The sequence below is a fragment of the Oncorhynchus gorbuscha genome, linkage group LG13 (assembly GCF_021184085.1).
Source record: "Oncorhynchus gorbuscha isolate QuinsamMale2020 ecotype Even-year linkage group LG13, OgorEven_v1.0, whole genome shotgun sequence".
NCBI classification, from domain to species: domain Eukaryota; kingdom Metazoa; phylum Chordata; class Actinopteri; order Salmoniformes; family Salmonidae; genus Oncorhynchus; species Oncorhynchus gorbuscha.
In genome coordinates this window covers 44,620,462-44,643,438 of record NC_060185.1, presented here as the reverse complement: position 1 = coordinate 44,643,438, position 22,977 = coordinate 44,620,462, and the positions used below count along the sequence as shown (strand labels likewise).

The following is a 22,977-nucleotide window of genomic DNA, read 5'->3' as shown; positions in this document are numbered from 1 at the left end:
GACTCCTAACTTTAAGCACCAGCTGTCAGAGCAGCTCACAGATCACTGCACCTGTACATAGCCGATCTGTAAATAGCCCACCCAACTACCTCATCCCCCATACTGTTATTTGATTTATTTTGCTCTTTTGCACCCCAGTATCTCAACTTGCACACTCATCTTCTGGAAATCTATCACTCCGGTGTTTAATTGCTATATTGTAATTATTTCAACACTATAGCCTATTTATTACCTTCTTATCCTACCTCATTTCCACACACTGTATATAGACTTTTTCTATTGTATTATTGACCATTTTTGTTTATTCTGTGTGTCACTGTGTTTGTGTTGCACTGCTTTGATTTATCTTGGCCAGGTTGCAGTTGAACTTGTTCTCAACTAGCCTACCTGGTTACATAAAGGTGAAAAAAATCCTATCTATATACACCCACCCAACCAAAGGTTTTCTCAACAGGGGATAGTGTTCAAAGTGGGACATAGGTACAGTGCATGTTCAGTACGAACATATTGTACTCCGACTATGCAGTGTGAAGGTTAAACAACGAATGGACTCCTAACCTGAATTGACCTAGTGAGCAGGTGCACTGGCCTGGAATAAATTAATTCCACAAGAACAAACTAGGAAAAGCAAAGCTGCACAAAATGCATGGCACAGCAAAAACCAGGCCGTGTATCCTTAACATGGCATCAATATTCAAGTGGACGTGAACTCTTAACAGGGGTTGTCAGGAAAGAAGAATTAAAACATTTAACGTACATATCTTGCTCACATTCTTAATCTTTTATATCGGGCGGAAAGAAAAATGGAGCGATTGCAAAATGTATCAATAATAAATCAGTGTCTTTGGATCCTGCCATTTCTGTACGGTAACTCCTCGATCACACTTGGCTGTATCCCTGTTGGGATGCATAGGAGGGGAGATGAACAGGTGGGCTGTATATCTTTCTAGTGAACTTGTCAGCAGAACTGTTGGGTCACTTTTCATGTATGCATTCATGGTTTATGAAATGAACAGGACAGTAGCTTCTAGTAAAACCAAAACATGGTACACTCATATGTACGGTGTCGGCTACTGTGTACATTGTCACACTTGTATTTAAGAATAACTTGAGTGTTACTGCTTTCTCAAACCAGAAGGTTTGCTTTAAGATCCAGTATTCATAATATCTGAAAACATACACCGGGGTTCTATAAAATGGCGCCAGTATGTCAGAAATCAAACAATCTGAATGGCCTCCGGTAAAAGTAGGTATTCCTTACGTTGCTCAAGTCAGGAGTGATAGACATATTCTTTGGAAACCCCTGCCAACAACCCCAGGCAGTACGGAAGAGCTTGTTGAAGCGCTGGCCCTTGTCACGCTTTCTCATCTCCTCTCATACATTTTTAATTACTCAACAGTCAGAAAAGTTGAATAAGGGAAAAAGTTTTCATCAAATGTTTGTCTACAAAACCTTGACAGATTAAAAAAAGAAGCTGTTTTTATATCTAGATTTGGCCCAGGAGTGCTCAGGCTTTATGCCTGCAGTGTTTTTAGTGAAACACAGGGAGTATTTTGTGCTGAGCTGTGGTAAGATCACATTTTGTTCAAGAGAACACATTGACAGTCACTTCCCTTTTGAGAGCTGCTGTTTTGTGTTGCTGGCTTTCTAATATGGGTGGTGGTGACAGAAAACTGTCAGCTTGAAAAACTAAACTGTGTTGGTTTGCTGTTATTGGCATGAAGATAACACATGTTTTGGAATTGAATTGGGCTTGTACTTTCTGAAAAGCTTGTCACTTCTGCCGAATTAAGATGTGCATGAAAGCTGGAGCAATCAATCAACCAAAACGTTCAATAAACCTGATACATGGTAATCTGCCCATAGTCTTTATCTACTTGATATCAGCTTTTACTCAGCACGTGCATTGCATGCATAATGCAGTACATCCGTATACATTGGAGCTGGCTTCAACCGTGCACTGCGGGATGCAGTTGCCTACCAAGCACATACAGTGGCTTTTTTGTCACCAGAGGGGGGCATTACTACCTCTAGTCTAGACTGGCGTCACTGGTCTCCTGGCAACAGTACGGGCGAGTTGTCGATGAAGGTTCCAAATAGACTGCTGTACAGAAAAGGAGTGCATGTTTAGCATTGAGAACCATGGGCCTGCCTTGTACAAGAAGAAACAATTACCCTCTAAGAAATGATCATGTTTCATGTCTTCTGTGAATTTGTATCTACTACAGCAAGACTGCCGACAATTTTCAGAACGTGCGTAATTGATTAAATGGAAAATACCAAGTGCTGTCAGCTGACAACATAGTGCGAGTGTGCGACCAACAAAAACAACAACATTGAAACGAAAAGAAAGGACGTCCAAGAAGAAGCAGCGGTTTAGTGTGGTGTTAGACTATATGATGAGATGCAACCTTTTGTTGCTCTTTCTACTGTTAGAAAATGTCACATTTTGTCTTGCTACATAAAACGCATCTGATTATCGCGTAAACCACTGGGACTGTATTCATGTATGTTGTTTCGAGAGACCGTTACTTTCCATCAAATAAACTGTGAAATAACGATTTATTCAGTCAAGAAGCCACACAAAACGACTTGCCAAGTACTTACGAACCATGATTAAATTCCATAATTCGGACCTATGGATTGCTTGGCTGGTTTTATTTTGCATGGAAGGTAAGAAATTCATTACTTTAAAAAGTTTGTAGAATTAGCTACTTGTGTGACATTAAACTGTCCCTCCCATCGTAACACCATGAAGAATAAAAAATATTATGGAAAAAATAATTGACCATAATTGATTATTTTAAACAAATAAGATTGGCCTACCCAACCATGTCTACATGAGCTGTTTTATTACATCAATGTGATCATGAGGAAATGATTGGGATACAATATTTCATTTGTGTAATCTATGATTGTAATATAGGAGAATTTGGAATTACAATTGTGCCATGGAAGCAACCTCGCCAAGAGCGCATGCCATGCTTGATCCTTCCCTTAATATTTGAATCTCTCTGTAAACCCCCTCCATTCCAGCACAATCTAAAGCAATGATTTAGAATGACTTTGTTTAAATATGTATTCCCATATCGTAGGAAAATCACTTTTGATTGCTTTCATATGCACACGATTGGCGTTTTTGGAACATCGGACAGGGAGCCCAAATCTGTATTCTCTTTTATAGTCAATGCCGTGGATACGGACTGAAACATGTAGTGGAACATTCAGTGTTGGTCTGAGATAGAAACGAAGGTCCATCCAGACCGCAAAGGGGTGCAGCCGATAATCCGCGCGATTAAGAAGAGCACTCGATTCCCTGTGACGACGCACCTTGGCCGCCTTTTCGTTGTAGCTGTTCAAGTACAACCTCATAAGAAGTTTTCAGAATATAGATGGGAACTAGGTGAGGGTAGACGAGAATAATATACAAAACTAATTATTCAAATTTAAGTCAACTTTATATTACAACAAAGTATGTACAGAGCAAGTTGAAATGGCCAATGTTTGTGGAATATATTCCCAACATGAACCTGCACCCTCTGGATTCTGTCTCACATGTTTGTGTATCACAGAGAAGTGTCACTGTGAATTCTTGTTTGATCCAATTGAGTGTTAGTTATTGAACATAACTACTGTACTTTGATGTTGTGTGTGATGTCTGCTGTCATCCTTATTCAATAGTGGACTGAGACAGAGCATCCTTCTCCCCATCCCTTCTAAGTCTACTCGTGTAACCAGTGTCTCACTTTATCTGCTCTGTGATCCAGTGGAAAATACCAGAGTTCAAAGGATGAGGTGCCGCAGTTCTCCCTTGTACTCCACAGAGTTGTCTGCGAGTGGTTCATACTGTACAACGTATCCAAAGAAGTCGCATAACTGAACATAAATTGTCGATTTTCTTTTGAAATGTGTTCTCCATCTATCTAGGTGTTTGTCTCTATAAATACTGTAAACTGGCAATAGATTTCTTCCCTGACGTCTTCTTGTTTCTGCTGTATATTGATATTGACCTTCCCCGGGTGCAATGTGCATCTCAAGAATCATCACTCATGGATGTGAATTGATCCGATCAACTTCCTGAGTTACATCTCTAGTATGGTAAAGCTAGGTCTGTTGATATGGTACTACTGGTACAGTGTTCGGGTGAAGAGGAGCGATACAGTGCACTCTATTGGCCCGTGTTACTTCAGCGTCAATTTCCATTGGGCACAAACTGGTTGAATCAATATTGTTTCTATGTCATTTCAGTGTTGAACCAATGTGGAATAGACATTGAATTGACGTCTGTGTCCAGTGGGTCGTCTCCCTGTGCTGTGCTGGGGTCTCTCTTTAGCGGACTGTGGCCGTTTTAGTTTTCGCTAGAACTCCCTGGTGTCTAGAAGAAAGTGTGTCACAAGGGAACTCTCTCCACACAAGTGATGCCGGACAGTCCCCTTTACACTGTCGAGTTCACTGAAGGTCCCTTCAAACTGTCAGCCTTAGTTGGGGAAAAAAGCCGGTCTTCAAGCAAAGCCTTCATACATAATGTTGCATTCCTGTCAATTAGCTAAGGCCAGGCAGACCAAGTACAGACATTCAGATACATGCAAAGCATAAAGTGATGCAGAACAAGTTTGATGTTAAAATATACTTTTCCAAGAGCTGGTTCAAGGGACTTTTAAAAGGACAGAATAAATGGCGGATTGGTTCTGCTTGTGAAATGATGCCCAGGGCAGTACCCACAGTGTGTCTCTCCGTGGCCGGCTCTAAAGATTTCACCAGATAGCTGGAGGGCTGGAGAACCAATCCGACATGCTGATCAATTCTGCAAATTAAATGTATCTGAAGTTGTGTCCCTGAACTTTTCAACTAGTTGTTGTTGAATATAATGCCTTTTAAATTGCCTGGTTCCACCAGTGCCCCAATGTAGTGGCTTCTCGTTTGAAGTTCTCCGCACTCCATGAGTTAAATGCTGTGTTGGGAAGATGAGGAGTCGGCCTTGGCGAAACATGCAATGAAAAAAAATCATAAGAGCAGCAAGGTACTTCATTTGCCTCAATTTAACCCAGATTTCTTGTCAAAAAGAGTTTATCTGCAGGTACTGTAAGCTTTAACCCTCGTGATATCAACAGGCTTTCTAAAATACCATAGCCCAAGCAAAAGTAGGGGTGTTAACCGGGTGTCTTGGCTGAATTCCCTACGCTGCCATGGCCAGTTTCCTCTACACCGTGACTCTTACCCAAGTCATTGTGGTCATTTAGAATAAGTTCAATCAACTTACCTGCCAAAATCAAGGTAAACAAATAGAACAGACCTGAGCAGACCTGAACAGAGAAATACGACTTACACGGCAGAGGTTTCCCTGAAAAGAAAAGCACTCAGGGGAGAGAGCTGGGAAAGCAGTGCTCAGTGATGCAAAACAAACTGTCTCTGTAATCATCTGTGATCCTTCATGATGAGTCTCCCTTCTAAATGATATTGAATATGTGATTTCAATAATCAAGTACGATTTATACTTTAAATATGTGCTCAAATCATTTGTTTTCCCTTTTTCCCACTAAAAAGGAGCAGCTGGAATGTGTGTAGGACAGATGGAAGTTTCCACCTCGATTATTTTAAAGCTAAAAATAGCTTCTCAAAAAATTGAAAAGACCTTTGGGACTGCTTGAAAAGTTCATGTGCATGAGTGACAGAGACGAGCTAGGAGGACGAGCCTTCAAAAGAATGCTGTGATAGCTGGTTCTGGGGAAATGTATGAATTAATTATGGAGATATTTGAGAGAGAGAGAAAGCACTGGCCGACAGTTGCCTGTTTAGGACTTTACTAACAGTACCCAAAAGAGAAGCTTGCGGCGGTTGAGCTGAGTTCATGCCCAAACACCTCGGTCTAATGTGTGGTCATGGCTGTTTGTGATTCGGTGGTTTGGTAGCCTAGCTGTTAAGAGCATTGGGCAAGTAACCGATAGGTCGCTGGTTTGAATCCCCAAGCCGACAAGGTGAAAAATCTGCCGATGTGCCCTGGAGCCAGGCACTTAACTCGAATTGCTCCTGTATCTCTAAATGCTCCTGACGCTCTTCTGGATAAGAGTGTGCTAAATAACCAAAATGTAAATCTCATTAATGTCATCAAACCAAGCTGGGATTAAGAATACACACACTTGTATTGGCCAGATATAGATAGGAGATAGTTTGAGTCAGAAAGGCAGTGGATTCGAACCCTTGCCCCAGACAGCATGTGTGTTCTGAAGGTTGCGACTCTGACCACTAGCCTGCACGCGTACGGTATGAGTGTCCGTCCACAACTTCCTGTTCGGACACTGTTTTGGGAGTGAGGTGTGGGACACGTTGGTGGTTCACACACTAACCTGTCTTTTAATGTGGATTCCCTGTCCCCGTGCGTTGCTCCCAGGGGTTATACATCTTTTAGGCGGATGCTGTCGTCCTGTAGTAGCATCCAGAGAATGCCCTCAACTTGCCGTTTTAGATTTTCAGCTTCATTGGCTTGAAATTGGATGGCATTGCAGGGGAGTGTTTGAGAAATGTCCCGTTTCTATCCATCTGTAGTACAGAGACAGTCTTGCGCCGTGCTTTGTGTAAGATTGCTATTTTAGTGCTGTGCCTTGGTTCATCATTTTTAACACCTACGTAAAATCTAAAGCTTACATGGCAAGCATTTAAAGGCTATCATGAAACTTCCCAGGTGCATTTCTTATTCAGAACATTTAAACCTACAACACCCATAAGACACCTTGCCTCCTTGTGCGTTAGCCTATCCTAATCCTCCGATAGTGTCTGATAGAGGATTGTTATGTATCAGGGCATTAGCAAGGATTGTTTGTTTCGAGACCGAGGAGTCAGGGGGATCAATGGGTCAGAAGGTAGAGTAGTGTGTAGTGTGCTCTAATTCCGTTTGGCAAGGCAGTGAGTGAGCATCCCAGAGGTTTAATGCTCTCCTGCCCTGGTATGACCACATAGCTGCTGTAATCCACCTCACCTCACACACCAACCAGCATCACTTTCTAAATGCACAGTGTCTCTGCATGTGAGCTTTTTCTCAGGTACAGGGATTCATTCAAACTCAAACATGTGAGTTTATTCAAGTACACATTGTTACCATGAGATCCAAATCATCATGACCCTATAGACTAGAGGGAATAGAGACATGGGGCGGCAGCGTAGCCTAGTGGTTAGAGTGTTGGACTAGTAACCGGAAGGTTGCGAGTTCAAACCCCCGAGCTGACAAGGTACAAATCTGTCGTTCTGCCCCTGAACAGGCAGTTAACCCACTGTTCCCAGGCCTTCATTGAAAATAAGAATATGTTCTTAACTGACTTGCCTGGTTAAATAAAGGTAAAATTAAAATTAAATTAAAAACTCTTGAACCTGGTAGAGCTGACGATGGGTGGTTATGCCCCTGACCATAGTAATGGCTTCCAATTCCACGAGTGATTTTGTGTGGTTGAAGACTATTATGTCTGTGATGAAACCACTCAATATTCCACGGCTCGAGTGAAAACAGGAAGACCAGGAAAGTGTCTTGACCAGATAATTGCCATTCTCAATACATGGAGGATAATTCATATTCTTCTGAATGTAATTTAGAAAAATTGCACATAGTTGCACCCAGCGTGTCGTCTGGCGCTCTGTATTGGTGACTTCCGCGTTTGATCCCTCGAGGTACGGTTACGGACCTCCGTCAATAGCTTTCATGTGCCTGGCACTTTAATATATTCAGTGTGCCAGTGTGAGGTGTGCAAAAAGAAGGTTTTTCTTTTTATTGGCATTTCAATGTTAGAAGCTTTTAAATGTTAATGGAGGTGGTGTGCTCTCACTGATGGCTGTTTGGCTGTATGTGACGCAGCCAGCAGCTAGTGTATGTTTTCTTTTTGCTCCAGAAAACCCAACTCGGGACACTGTAGGTCAACGTCAGTCAAGTGCCACTGCACTACAAAATGCCTTGTTTGTCAAGATAAATATCACTTTTAAAACCCTGGAACCGATCGTTGTATTGCAATTTCATGATGTTCCTCTGATATTAAATACAATTAATATATATTTATACTGTTCAAATTCGTATTAGATTAGATTAAACATAACACCATTTTTGTTTTATGTGTGCTGTGATTTTCTGATGCTTAGTTTGAAGGAAATCTGTAAAGGAATCATCCAGAGAGATCTTCAGAGAAGCAGCAGAATATAGAGACACTCTACTGCATTAAACATGCCACCAGCTTTTCACAGCCATAGGTAATTCATAACCTGACTGGGTGTTATGCCTCTCTCTCTCTCTCTCTCTCTCTGCTTGGCCCCATATCTTATGATAAGCCTTATGAATCATTGCATTTGTCAAAATAAATGGTGTAGCTTTGATGTAGTGCCTCAAAAAGCCATCGATTCGCAGGCTTCCACCTAAGAAGATATATGTTTCCAAACCTAGAACTGAAGAATATATCTTCAAAAGATCTCAGAATATGTATACAGCACAGGTTCGGTCTACTTCTTCAAATTCAAGCTAAACATGAATTTGGTTGTAGCTCAGTGATAGACAGCGACTAGCAACAGTATATTTAGCATGTGGTAGAAGTTTATTACATGATATTTTACTTATCCACCAGAGGACAGCCAGGTTAATGTGTGCCGAGTGTCTGAATTGATCGCTAATGGTGTGTTGTCTACACAACGTTTTCACAAGTTCCCTTTCCTCACCCACTTAAACACGAGCCAAAATGGCTTTTCTAGGCTGAGCAACATTACTAGAGGAGGAATGAGCAACGTTAGGTCTGATACGTGTTAGAACAGAGGAGTGATGCTTGTTCGTCAAATTTCTGCCCTGCTACAGCTGCCCCGGTCAACTGTAAGTGCTGTTATTGTGAAGTGGTAGGCCACAAAAGCTCACAGAACGGGACCGCAGAGTGCTGAAGCACGTAGTGTGTACAAAATAATCTGTCCTCAGTTGCTACACTCATTACCGAGTTCCAAACTGCCTCAGGAAGCAACGTCAGCACAAGAACTGTTCATTGGGAGCTTCATGAAATGGGTTTCCATGTCCGAGCAGCCGCACACAAGCCTAAGATCACAATACGCAATGCCAAGCGTCGGCTGGAGTGGTGTAACGTTCTCTGGAATGATGAATCACTCTTCACCATCTGTCAATTCGATGGACGAATCTGGGTTTGGCTGTTGCCAGGAGAACGCTACCTGCCCCAATGTATAGTGCCAACTGTAAAGTTTGGTGGAGGAGGAATAATGTTCTGAGGCTGTTTTTCATTGTTCTGGCTAGGTTGCTTAGTTCCTTTGAAGGGAAATCTTAATGCTACAGCATACAATGACATTCTAGACGATTCTGTCCTTCCAACTTTCTGGCAACAGTTTGGGAAAGTACCTTTCCTGTTTCAGCATGACAATGCCCCCGTGCACAAGGCAAGATCCATACAGAAATAGTTTGTCGAGATCGGTGTGGAAGAATTTGACTGACCTGCACAGAGCCCTGACCTCAACCTCATGTGGTGGCATATTTCTGCTTTACCAAATGAGGAGAGAGTTACAAACTTCACACACCAGTCAGAGTTATACTTAAACTACATATATTTTAATAAGAGCTTTGCAATAGCCTTTTTGAGTTTCAATCATGCGCTATCTCTAATGAACCATTGAAAAGTACCAACAGAAAAGTACAAAGATCTTTTATAGCCAAGATACACCCCTCTCAACTTACATGACGAATCACAGATCTTAAGAACAGTTCACAAAGGTTAAGATTTGTATGAAAGATATCTATAAAGCATAGCAGACAGTTACTGTTGTGTCAACAGTTCTCACTGTGAAGACCAGTGTCTGGACCCCCACTCCAAAAGGGAACTGCCACTCCCTGATAAGGCATAGGACACAACCATTAACTCATGTTATCTGGTATGCTCTTTAGGCTTTATTCACCCAAAGACTTCGTAAATCTCCTCTGTCAGTGCTATCTCATAGAGGCCCATCCTCAGTGGAACACACACACAATACTCTATTCTGTCGAAGTTAACAACTATTAAAATGTAATACAAGCATTATAACAATCTTACAAGCATTATATCATAATCTTGCAATTTTCCACGACACTCATCAAGCACCTTTGACACAAATGTAACACCGACTGCGAGGCAGGCCTAATCACCCAACATCCGTGCTCGACCTCGCTAATGCTCTTGTGGCTGAATGGAAGCAATTCCCCGCAGCAATGTTCCAACATCTAGTGGCAAGCCTTCCCAGAGTGTAGGCTGTTATAGCAGCAAATGGGGGACACCCTCCATATTAACACCCATGAGTTTGGTATGAGGTGTCCACATACTTTTGTCCATGTAGTGTGCCTATCAACTGTAATATTAGTTGTGTCACAAATCCCGGGTCCAGCGGTGTGTTACCTATTAGCGTGTGTTATCCCACAGCAGAAAGGATTTATATTCAGGCTATTTGAGGGGCTTTAAGCTAACATGGGGCGTAATGGAACAGCCGCGGTGCGCAACTAACACATGGGCGCAAGACAATGTGTAAAATATTAAAGTGCTCCTCTGTTTATTTGCCCCAAATCGTTCGCTAAGACAGGCTTTTCGGCAGATTACAACCCTCAGTTCCCCATGCAGTGATTTATAGATTATAGATAGCTTTGGGTTTATGTATTCACGAGACTCAGTGGACAGCAAGCCTCTTTGGCCCTACCTCACGTGAACTAATTACCACCTCTCTCTACCTCCCTCCTTGTTCTCCTCTTTCCCTCCATCTCTCATCTTTTCTATCCAGCCTCGTATCATCCCTCGGTCTGCTCTGCCCTCATCCCACCACCATCATTTCCTTTTTCCTCCCTCTATTGTCACCCTTCCCTGCTCCTCCCCTCTTCCCTCTCCTCCCTCTGAGCCACACTTCACTCCTCTTCTGTGGATCCAGAGCAAAAAATGCATCACAATGTTATGGCTGTGGGAATGAGCTAATGACTAGAGTTGAAAAGGTCTTTGGTTTGAATCCCTGGTCCTGCGTGCTGTCTGCATAGGTCCTCTGGGGTTATTTTTTTCAGTTGTCCAACATGCAATACACAGTGTGAACAATGCAATTAACATCAATCTAGTCAATTTGGGTAATTAGCCATGCGTAATTAAGATGATCCCTGCATGTTATCACAACTGTAATTATCCTAAACCAACAATAACCATACAATGACATTGTTGTCCCATCTTTCAATGTCAACACGGAGAGTAATTCCGCTAGATATCGGAGGGAGTGTGTGTATCCCATCATGCATCACAACTGAGATGTCCCCTCTCCTTTTAAAAGAGAACAGGTGTGCCCCAGTAATCTCTCCTCCTTCCTAAAGCGTGCACTCATTCACTACTGCTCACAAACGCAAAAGCATTGGATTGTCGTTGGAAGGAGTGTTCATATACCTGTCATTTCCTTTCAAATCTACAAAGGGAATTTAGCAATTATTCTACTCCATATTCATCATCTCCAGCACCACCCCAATGTGAAAATGTTTTGTTTTGTAGGGAAAAAAAGACAATTGTTTCCAATGTGCATCATCGGTGTGCATCGTGTGACGTTAACCAATTATGAGTTGGAATTGCCTACTAATTGTCTACTAATTGGTTGATGATGTCATTGGACATGTATCTTCCTCTATCTTTTATTTACCACAAAACATAGAAACGCACCATTTTCACATATGTAGATGTTGGGGTAGTGCTGGAGATGTTGAATATGAAGTTGAACAATTTTGAAAGGTCCCTTTAAGTGCACAAGAAAGGACAGATTATTGGAACACAACCAACATCCTCATTTAGGACCTAGAGAGGAAGGCCTGTTCAGGTTTGTGGCCCATAATCAGTGAGTGAATAACAAGTGATCAATCAACCTCCCATGTGCGTACAAGGCTGACATTTTCCCTTTCAAAATAACATGGGTATTTCATTACACTCTCCTGATGTAGAAAAAACAACATTGTTGAGTCTGAGGTTTTTCTAAGCAGGGTTTTCAATACATTGGAAGTTTGCTTCAGCTGTCCTATTGCAATTGCCTATTGACTTTTAGCTGTGACTAAAGCCTTAGGAGAGTGGTGGGTGGTGGGTGCAGAAAGCTATGGCTTCGCTATTAGAGGGAACATAATAGAAAATTGAGTTGAGTTGAAAACGGCAGAGAGCCCCATTGAGCCAACCGTCATTTTACTCCCACAGCCACAAGAGATGCCATTTTCAATTGTTAAAAATGGCGCCAGGATAAAAGGGTATACGCTCGTTCCACCCAGCTATAACTGATTATATGGCTATGCGTGGCAAAATTACTGCAATTTTAATGAATCCTTGTTTAACAGTCGGATGAAAAATGCATTACACATCGGTATGCAGATGAGCTCGTGTGATTCTGTGTTATAGTCATAGTTAATACACCGTTAAAGGAGAGTTGGTTTTAGCTCAGGAATAAACTGCATACTTCCCTTTTTTTGTTGTCTGACAGACACTCCTCAGGAGAGACCAGTTGATTGTAGATAGAGGTCAAAGTGAATCCTTTAGAAATGCATACATGGTTGACTCACCCACCGAAGCACATTTCACACACGACTGCACAGCATGGTAAGGGCTATACTGCCTCTCTGCCTCTTATCTTGAGGAGAGTCAGTCAGTCAGTGTACTGGCACAGTGCAGCAGGATTACAAAGGAAGGAACTACAACACTTTGCTTGAGCTTCCTCTACCCACTCTACTTTCCTCCTTTGTGGTAACAGACTTGGGTTGAAATACTATCTGAAATCACTTCAAATACTTTAGCTGGGTGTCATTGAGCTTGCCTTTTTTTGCAAAGGAACCAATATAGTAGCTTCTGGTACTCCGGGCAGGCTAAAGCAAACTCGAAACGTATTTGAATGATTTCAAATGGTGTTTGAACCCAGGTCTGCCGTGGTATTGGGAAAACAACTCTAAGTAAACATCTGGAGCATACCACCATGTGTTAAATCCTCTGCTCTAAGACCATTACCTCTCGTTTGCATGCTGTCAGCCGCCTCTGTAATTTTGGGCAGAGGGTTCCAATCCAAATGCTTGATTATTTTTTGGGGCCTGGGGAGCTGTGGTAAATAATGAAAAGGCTTCTTTGTATCCACCCTGCCTACAGTACCGAGGACTCAGGTGGACTGTGCGTATAAAAATAGAAACGAACAGCCGTGACGTGTTTGGAGAAAATCACACATGCCACAGATGATATTCAAAACAGCATTCCAATACAGCCTTTTACAGTAGAAAATATACCAAGTGTAGCTGTGTGTTTTTCTTTGCTGAAAGACAGTCCTCTGGAAAGCCTCAGTTCGTTAGAGCTTTGTGAAATCCTTAATACCCTCGCTGTCCCTTGGCACTGTCAGGGTCCCGTTCCAACTGGTCTCCTTGGCGATGGGTCTTTGAGAGAGGGCTAGCTGGTGCCAGGACACTGGGGTTTTGATTGTCCTGCTGCATGGCTCATTATCATCTGAATACATCACGTTTCCTGCCACCATGGCACAGGAACAAGAGGCCCCCTGTTCCGCTGGACAGAGCCTGGGTGAAGCCTGGACCCAGTGTGGTTGGTTGGTTTCTTGGCTGCTTGGCACTTTTCACCAGACGTTTCTGAGCTGCTGCTGTATCCCGTCTCCTCCCTTAGTCCAACCTGTAGATCTGGGGCACAATATTAAAGGGATGGTTTGCTGTTTTGAAGTTTCAGCTTTTTCGACTTTCCTGAAGGGAAACTATCCTTTTAACCTGGCCCGGTGGTGTTTCTCCGCCAAAGTGATAGTGTAAGTGCTAAAACACTACACAACCTTAACTTTAGCCTGATTTACTGAACCTGCCCGGGGGCGGCTCCAGGAATAAGGTTCCCAGGCCCAAAGAGAACACTGTCTTTTTTTAGGAACTCAGTCGGGGTTTCAACTTCATGTTGAATAGTAGAATGAGCAAAATGTAAGTTAGAAATGTGCTCGTGCAGTAGCAGTTTTTTCTCTTGTGTCAGTCACTGACAATCCCTCCATTTGTCATGTCAGCTAACAATTTTTAAATTGGTAAGTTAGTCTCGTCAGTTATCTAAACTTGTAGTAATAATGGCTGTATAACAACCAGGCATGCAGGGCACGTGCCCAGGGGCCCTGACCTCCAGGGCCCCCATTGATTTTGTTAGTCACTCTCACTTAGATATCATTAACATGGCATAAGATATAGAAAAATGTGTAGAAAATTTGCTTTAAAACGGCAAAATAATTTTCACCACCCAATGGCAAAATGGATATAATAATATAATAAATAATAATATATGCCATTTAGCAGACGCTTTTATCCAAAGCGACTTACAGTCATGTGTGCATACATTCTACATATGGGTGGTCCCGGGGATCGAACCCACTACCCTGGCGTTACAAGCGCCATGCTCTACAAACTGAGCTACAGAAGGACCAGCAGGAAATTGGCTTTAAAACGGCAAAAATGTCTCTCTGCCCCATGGCAAAATGAGTAGAATTGCATAAAATGTGTTATAAAATTGTGGGTGGGGGGGCCCAAAAGGCTAGAGCTGGCCCTGATCATGCCGACAGTGACTAGTTCTCCTATACATTAGACAAACCGCAAAGGGGCCCCTGGGTACTGTGTGCATTCCCAGCCTCCATAGCACTGTTCTATACTTGAGGCTGTGGATTTGTAGCAGATTGAAATGTTACACATGTCTGTCTACCATGGTATAGCCAGGTTAGATAGTGGTGAAGACCGTCTATCTTGCATGCAAGGCATACAGAGTAGGCCTAAGTATTTCTTCAAAGGACCTGGATATGTTCGGTTATGTCCATGATACCAGGCAGATTTACTTCAAAATATCTTGTAGCTTTAATGCGGCAGAAAAATTGTGGGTTCCGTACACTTAGGGAGCAAGTGGGTGGGCTTCATGTATAATTGAAAATTGTGTCGAATCATTTTATATTAACTGCAGATCTAGCACACAAGAGATAGAGGGTGAAGATGGTGCTGAAACCCAGAGACATAGGAGAGCCAGCAGGCACAGTGCATAATCATGCAGCATACACCACCCTGTGGGTTACCTATTTAAGCTTCATCTCCTGTGTCTGTGTGTGAGTGTGTGTGTTTGTGAGTGTGTGTGTGCACATGCGTAGTTAAGTGCGTACGGTTGTGTGCGCGTGCTTGTGTGTGTGTGTGTGTGTGTGTACAGCCAAGGGATTTAAAGCCCAAGGCTCCCTCATGTTCTGATCTCATCCTGTAATGAATGTTAACCTCTGATTAAGGCAAATGCAATCAGTCAGTCTAACTGGTAATTGTGGGCTCCTCGTCACCAATCTTGGCAGATTACTGGTATCCCGTGTTCTCAATATTTTCCTGGCTGTGTCCCAAGTCGGGGTCTGATCATTGACCTTTTGATATCCTTTTCCTTTTAGAGTCCTTGTTGCTGATGATCAAATCAAATCCAATTTTAAAATCAAACTGTATTAGTCACTTGTGCCGAGTAGAACAGGTAGACCTTACAGTGAAATACTTACTTACAAGCCCCTAACCAACAATGCAGTTTTAAAAAATATGGATAAGTAACAAGTAATTAAAGAGCAGCAGTAAAATAACAATAGCTCGACTTTATTAGGGGGGTACGGGTACAGAGTCAATGTGCGGGGGCACCGGTTAGTTGAGGTAATAAGTAGGTGGAGTTATTAAAGTGACTATGCATAGATGATAACAACAAAGAGTAGCAGAGGTGTAAGACAGGGGGAGGGGGCAATGCAAATAGTCTGGGTAGCTATTTGATTAGGTATTCAGTAGTCTTATGGCTTGGGGGTAGAAGCTATTTGGACCTAGACTTGGCGCTCTGGTACCGCTTGCCGTGCGGTGACTACAGTGGCTGAAGTATTTGACAATTTTTAGGTCCTTCCTCTGACACAGCCTAGTGTAGAGGTCCTGGATGGCAGGAAGCATGGCCAAAGGGATGCACTGGGCCGTTCATACTACCCTCTGTAGTGCCTTGCGGTCAGAGGCCGATCAGTTGCCATACCAGGCGGTGATGCTCTCAATATTGCAGCTGTAGAACCCTTTGTCGATCTAAGGACCCATGCCAAATCTTTTCAGTCTACTGAGGGGGAATAGGTTTTGTCGTGCCCTCTTCACGACTGTCTTGGTGTGTTTGGACCATGATAGTTTGTTGGCGATGTGGACACCAAGGAACTTTAAGCTCTCGACCTGCTCCATGAGAACGGGGGCGTGCTCGGTTCTCTTTTTCCTGTAGTCCACAATCATCTCCTTTGTCTTGATCACGTTGAGGGAGAGGTTGTTGTCCTGGAACCACACGGCCAGGTCTCTGACCTCCTCCCTATAGGCTGTCTCGTCGTTGTCGGTGGTATGGCCTACCACTGTTGTGTCATCGGCAAACTTAATGATGGTGTTGGAGTCGTGCCTGGCCGTGCAGTCATGGGTGAACAGGGAGTACAGGAGGGGACTGAGCACGCAGCCCTGAGGGGCCCCTGTGTTGAGGATCAGCGTGGCAGATATATTGTTACCTACCCTTACCACCTGGGGGTGGGCCATCAGGAAGTCCAGGAATTGCAGAGGGAGGTATATAGTCCCAGGGTCCTTAGCTTATTGATGAGCTTTGAGGGAACTATGGGGTTGAACGCTGAGCTGTAGTCAATGAATAGCATTCTCACATAGTTTATCCCTTTGTCCAGCTGGAAAGGGCAGTGTGGAGTGCAATAGAGATTGCATCATCTGTGGATCTGTTGGGGTGGTACGCAAATTGGAGTGGGTCTAGAGTTTCTGAGATAATGGTATTGATGTGTGCCATGACCAGCTTTTCAAAGCACTTCATGGCTACAGATGTGAGTGCTACAGGTCAGGAGTCATTTAGGCAGGTGGTCTGCTTAAAACATGTTGGTATTACAGACTCGAAAATAAAAGAGAGCCACACACTCTAGGAGCTCAGATGCAAAAATGTAATTACCAACGTTTCGACAGCCAAGCTGTCTTCATCAGGGTATAATCAGGTATTACAGACAGGGAGAGGTTGAAAATGTCAGTGAAGACAGTTGCCAGTTGGTCAGCGCATGCTCGGAGTACACGTCCTGGTAATCCATCTGGTCCAGCGTCCTTGTGAATGTTGACCTGTTTAAAGGTCTTATTAACATCGGCTGCGGAGAGCGTGATCACACAGTCATCCGAAACAGTTGGTTCTCTCATGCATGTTTCAGTGTTATTTGCCTCAAAGTGAGCAGTAGTTTAGCTCTTCTGGTAGGCTTGTGTCACTGGGCAGCTCCCGGCTGTGCTTCACTTTATAGTCTGCAATGGTTTGCAAGCCCTGCCACATCCGACGAGCATCTGAGCCAGTGTAGTACGATTCGATCTTAGTCCTGTATTGATGCTTTGCCTGTTTGTTGGTTCTTTGGAGGGCATAGCGGGATTTCTTATAAGCTTCCGGGTTAGAGTCCTGCTCCTTGAAAGTGACAGCTCTACCCTGTAGCTCAGTGTGGATGTTGAACGTTATCAGTGTGGATGTTGAACGTTATCCTTGGCTTCTGGTTGGGGTATGTACGTATTGTCACTGTGGGAACGACGTCATCAATGCACTTATTGATGAAGCTAATGACTGATGTGGTGTACTCCTCAATGCCATCAGAGGAATCCAGGAACATATTCCAGTCTGTGCTAACAAAACAGTCCTGTAGCTTAGCATCTGCTTCATTTGACCGATTTTTTTTATCGATGTAGTCACTGGTGCTTGTTTTGTTTGTAAGCAGGAATCAGGAGGATATAATTATGGTCAGATTTGCCAATGGAGGGCGAGGGAGAGCTTTGTATGCATCTCTGTGTGTGGCGTAAAGGTGGTCCAGAGTTTTTTACAACCTCTGGTTGTTTAACATGCTGATAGAAATTTGATAAAACTAATTTATGTTTCCCTGCGTTAAAGACATTTACATTACATTACATTTAAGTCATTTAGCAGACGCTCTTATCCAGAGCGACTTACAAATTGGTGCATTCACCTTATGACATCCAGTGGAACAACCACTTTACAATAGTGCATCTAAATATTTTAAGGGGGGTGAGAAGGATTACTTTATCCTATCCTAGGTATTCCTTAAAGAGGTGAGGTTTCAGGTGTCTCCGGAAGGTGGTGATTGACTCCGCTGTCCTGGCGTCGTGAGGGAGTTTGTTCCACCATTGGGGAGCCAGAGCAGCGAACAGTTTTGACTGAGCTGAGCGGGAACTGTACTTCCTCAGTGGTAGGGAGGCGAGCAGGCCAGAGGTGGATGAACGCAGTGCCCTTATTTGGGTGTAGGACCTGATCAGAGCCTGGAGGTACTGAGGTGCCGTTCCCCTCACAGCTCCGTAGGCAAGCACCATGGTCTTGTAGCGGATGCGAGCTTCAACTGGAAGCCAGTGGAGAGAGCGGAGGAGCGGGGTGACGTGAGAGAACTTGGGAAGGTTGAACACTAGACGGGCTGCGGCGTTCTGGATGAGTTGTAGGGGTTTAATGGCACAGGCAGGGAGCCCAGCCAACAGCGAGTTGCAGTAATCCAGACGGGAGACCCCGGCTACTAGGAGCGCCGACATTTTCTTGTTTGCTTATGGCGGAATACAGCTCATTCAATGCTGTCTTAGTGCCAGCTCTGACTGTGGTGGTATGTAAATATCTACGAAAAATACAGATGAAAGCTGTACGAAAAATACGGATGAGCTGTATTCCTCTCTAGGTAGATAGTGTGGTCTACAGCTTATCATGAGATACTTTACCTCAGGCGAGCAATAGCTCGAGACTTCCTTAGATATCGTGCACCAGCTGTTATTCACAAAAATACATAGTCCGCCACCCCTTCTCTTACCAGACGCCGCTGTTCTATCTTGCTGGCACAGCGTATAACCAGCCAGCTGTATGTTGATAGTGTCGTCGTTCAGCCACGACTCCGCGAAGCATAAAATATTACAGTTTTGAATGTCCTGTTGGTAGTTTAATCTTGTGCGTAGGTCAATAATTTTCTTCTCCAAAGATTGCACGTTTGCTAGTAGAATGAAAGGAAATGGAGGTTTATTCATTCACCTTCAAATGATCAAAAGGCTGCCCGCCCTCTGGCCCCTTTTTCGCCACCTCCTCTTCACGCAAATCACAGGGATCTGGGCCTGTTCCAGAGAAAGCAGTATATCGTTTGCGTCGGGCTCGTCAGACTCATTAAAGGGAAAAAAATGGAATCTGACAGTCCGTGCTGAGTAATCGCAGTCCTGATGTCCAGAAGTTATTCTCGGTCATAAGAGACGGTAGCGTCAACATTATGTACAAAATAAGTAAAAAAATAAGTTACAAACAACGCAAATAAACAAAACAAAAAACACAATCGGTTGGGGAAGCGTAAAACGTCTGCCTTCTTCTCCGGCACCATTTTTCAGATCAATATCTTTTGACATTGGCATATATGTGTATTTAATGGCAGTGATAAGGGGTAACACATGCTGTACAGTAATTTGTGTTGCTTTTGGTAGGCCTATGGATTTACCATATTTGGCTATTTAGGATGCTTTTTATATCCTGAAACATTGGCATTATGATTTTGCAGGGAATACTAGTCTGGGTGAAAGTTAATATGGGATGTGTTTTGGATTAAACTATTGGTGGTGTCCACACAAAAACAAAGGAAATATTGTACAGTATATTTTTGTTAAATATGTGTGTGTTCATTTAGGTGCAAATGTATTATATTTCAGCAATATTCAAAGGTCTGATCATCAATGATTAATAGTCGTTGTTCTGTAATCTAGGTTAGGCCCCAAGAGGGAGTGAAGATGAAAAATAAAACAAACAAATCATTGTGATTAAAGAAAACAACATGTTTTACTATCCAGCCCAGATCCTGTTAATTACAAATAATAACATCACAATAATAAATGTACATTTGAATGACAAAATGATCAATAACCAACCCTCTTTACTGAGGGTTTCTGCATCAGACAACGTCATTATTATTATTATTAGGATATGCTCACACACACACACACACACACACACACACACACACACACACACACACACACACACACACACACACACACACACACACACACACACACACACACACACACACACACACACACACACACACACACACACACACACACACACACACACACACACACACGCACAATTAAACAAACAAGTTAATACTTACTCCTGAAATAAACAGCTTACATTTTGACTCCTGAATGAAAACCATGTGCAAACACCTTGGGTCATGAATTCATGTGTGAAACTATCACGTTTTGCTAGTCTTTAAACGCTGTTGTTATTCTCAAAATATCTCCTAAGATTACAGGGAAGCTTAACACGCAGGACTGTGTTTTACAGGATTCTGAACAGAACTTGACAAGAACTGGATGAATTAATGGCAGCATCCAACACAGTAACCAACGGAGCATGACCCAATAGCCACTCATGCTAGTGAGAAGATAGCTTTATAAACCAAACCAATGGGACTTGGTCATGTGCACCATGTGGGATGTGCTTGCAGATGAGGGATGTGTGATCAGATCGGTTCCATTGACAATCGGAGAGAGTGCAAGCATGAGAATGTTCTGTTTTTAGAAATGAAGGGTTCATGGACGAAGGGCATCAGGACAGGGCAATCAATTCTGTGTTAATGACCTGCTTTAAGCTTGCAGGTCATTATACAATCTGGTCTGGAAAAGACTAAGGAACTGACCCGATAGCATCATACTGAATCTATTTATACTACTGTACCACCACACTGAATCCTGCCACTGCAGTTGTAACATGTTGATGTCCACTGTCAAGCTAAGATTTAATTTAACATGGTTTACCTGTAACACCTGTAACACCTGTAACCTTTAAACCAACTACCAAAGTAAACTAAAGCCAGTGGCATTCTCTACCTTTCAAATGATGTCTTTCTGTGCTGTCATTTGTTTACATTGTCTTGATTCATATGTTGTAATCTCATTTTAAAACTTTACCTTGGGTACCTCTGTGAACCAAACAATCAGCAAGGGATAATTTGCAAACACATTCTTGTGCTACTAATTACAGGGTTGTTAAACATGAAAACAGATGCTCAAAATCAAAACAAACAATATCATCAGTTTTGACATTTCTTAATTTATCTCAGTGCTTCGTACTTGTAATGTGGCGAGGAAGTTAGAGCCAGGGTTCTAGCAGCTGTCGCCATGGTAACTGACATTCTCTTTAAGGTGCTTGGCTGTTAGCTGCAAATTGTTTGCCTGGGTAATGGCTTAAAATTCTCACAAATGCTTTAAAGGTCGGAATTAAATTCCAATGAAAATGGCCTTTTTCGGTTTCTATTTAGAAGGGCTTGTGTTTCAGCCTGTGATTGTCAACTGTTTTCAAATGTTCATGTTTGCAACCCTGTTCTTTAATGTCATTTTGACCACCAGAAAAAAAAAACACTTTTAGACATTCTACGGTACGTTCACATTAGGTATAAGACTGACACACCTGAAATAGAACAGGTCTGATGATGTAAATGCTGGAATGGGATTTTGTGATCTAATTCCGTGAGTCATACGATCACATCTCTAAATGTCCATTGAAAACGACAGTGATTTCTTAAGTTTCATTGCAGTTATCATTCATGGTCGAAGACCACTCTCTCCTGTTGCACCCAGTAATCTACTGAGATTCGCTCTTTCACCAGCAGCAAATGCTCTTGAAGATAGCCTATTTCAGTCAGAGCACTCTGGCCCAGCATGACAGATGATGAAATGATTGCCCCTTCGTCTCTGAAATGAGAGCACTTTAGCAATACAGCAGGTGCTATTAAAAGCAGTGGTGATAGCCTGTGAACCTTCTCAGTATACGAGAAGCGAGGCAAAACGTCAGCTTTACATCTCGTTGCAGAAAATATAGAAGATTATGAAAGGAGTCTGCTGTGCTTTAGGTGAATGTTCCACTCCTCCTGGAGCCATGGTGGTTTCAAAATGCTCATTTACATCATATGGGGATTTTCTGACAGGCATCAATTGAACACTTGAAGATGCCTATGTCCAGAATACGATGTCCAATCTTTATCCAATGGTTGACTATATTTCACTTCACATTGGGTGTGTAATGGTATTTGAAGTGAGCAGGGAGCGTACCTTGCATTGGAAAACAACAATGTTATCTCAAGTGCAGTATATTATTTACATTGATACCGATTTCTTTGGCTGTTGACGTGGAAAAGGGGGATTGGGAAGTCATTTGTATGATGCTCCCTCTGTTACACAATACAATAGCTGAGAGTGGAACATTTCCCTTAAAAACCCACAATGGTGCTCTTAGGGATCTAAAACATGCAGTGTTTAGATGCAATGCCTAATGCGCTCTAGTGCTGTTATTGGTATGATGGGGCTCATTCCAGTTGCTAAGGATTCCACTCTAGGACTGTGCGTTTCAGCTCGGCAGAGAATCAAAGGTTCTGTATGCTGTCCCACACAGCAGGGTTCAGGAAAGCCAGTGTTTCACATGATTCCGTTCACTTCATCCAGGCTGCCTGGGTTAGAGCCAACCAATGTAGACACTGTGTGTTCTCCTGGGCCGTTGGATCTATGGGCACTGCGTGTGGGAGGGCACTGCGTGTGGGAGGGCACTGCGTGTGGGATGGCACTGCGTGTGGGAGGGCACTGCGTGTGGGAGGGCACTGCGTGTGGGAGGGCACTGCGTGTGGGAGGGCACTTAGAGGTCCATTTAACACCAGTAGAGAGAGCAGTGAAGACGTCACCATATTGCAGTCTCTAGTTAGAAACATTCTAGTGTATCATAGGAGAAGAGCCTGTTATTAGCCAGATGTATCAAGCAGCATGCAAAGCTTTATAAACCACAGGAGAGCTTTATCTCTCTCTTCAGCAGTTACTGTAACTACAAAAAATATGCTGTTTGTTATAAGGCATCTCTAAATGAGGGAAATGTTAGTTTAGGGAAGATGGGATAAAGGGGAACGATAAAAAATGGGGTTGAAGAAAATAT

General features: G+C 42.9%; 1 protein-coding gene across 1 annotated transcript in view; it reads left to right on the top strand.

The window, feature by feature from the left end:
• The first annotated feature begins 1,136 nt into the window (after positions 1-1,136).
• LOC123992960 (immunoglobulin superfamily member 11-like) overlaps positions 1,137-22,977 on the top strand; it is a 93,085-nt gene continuing 71,244 nt past the window's right edge. Inside the window, exon 1 of the mRNA XM_046294629.1 lies at positions 1,137-2,674. Within this exon, the coding sequence (XP_046150585.1) occupies positions 2,614-2,674 (61 nt within the window). The 5' untranslated portion in view covers positions 1,137-2,613. The remainder of the gene's footprint in view (positions 2,675-22,977) is intronic.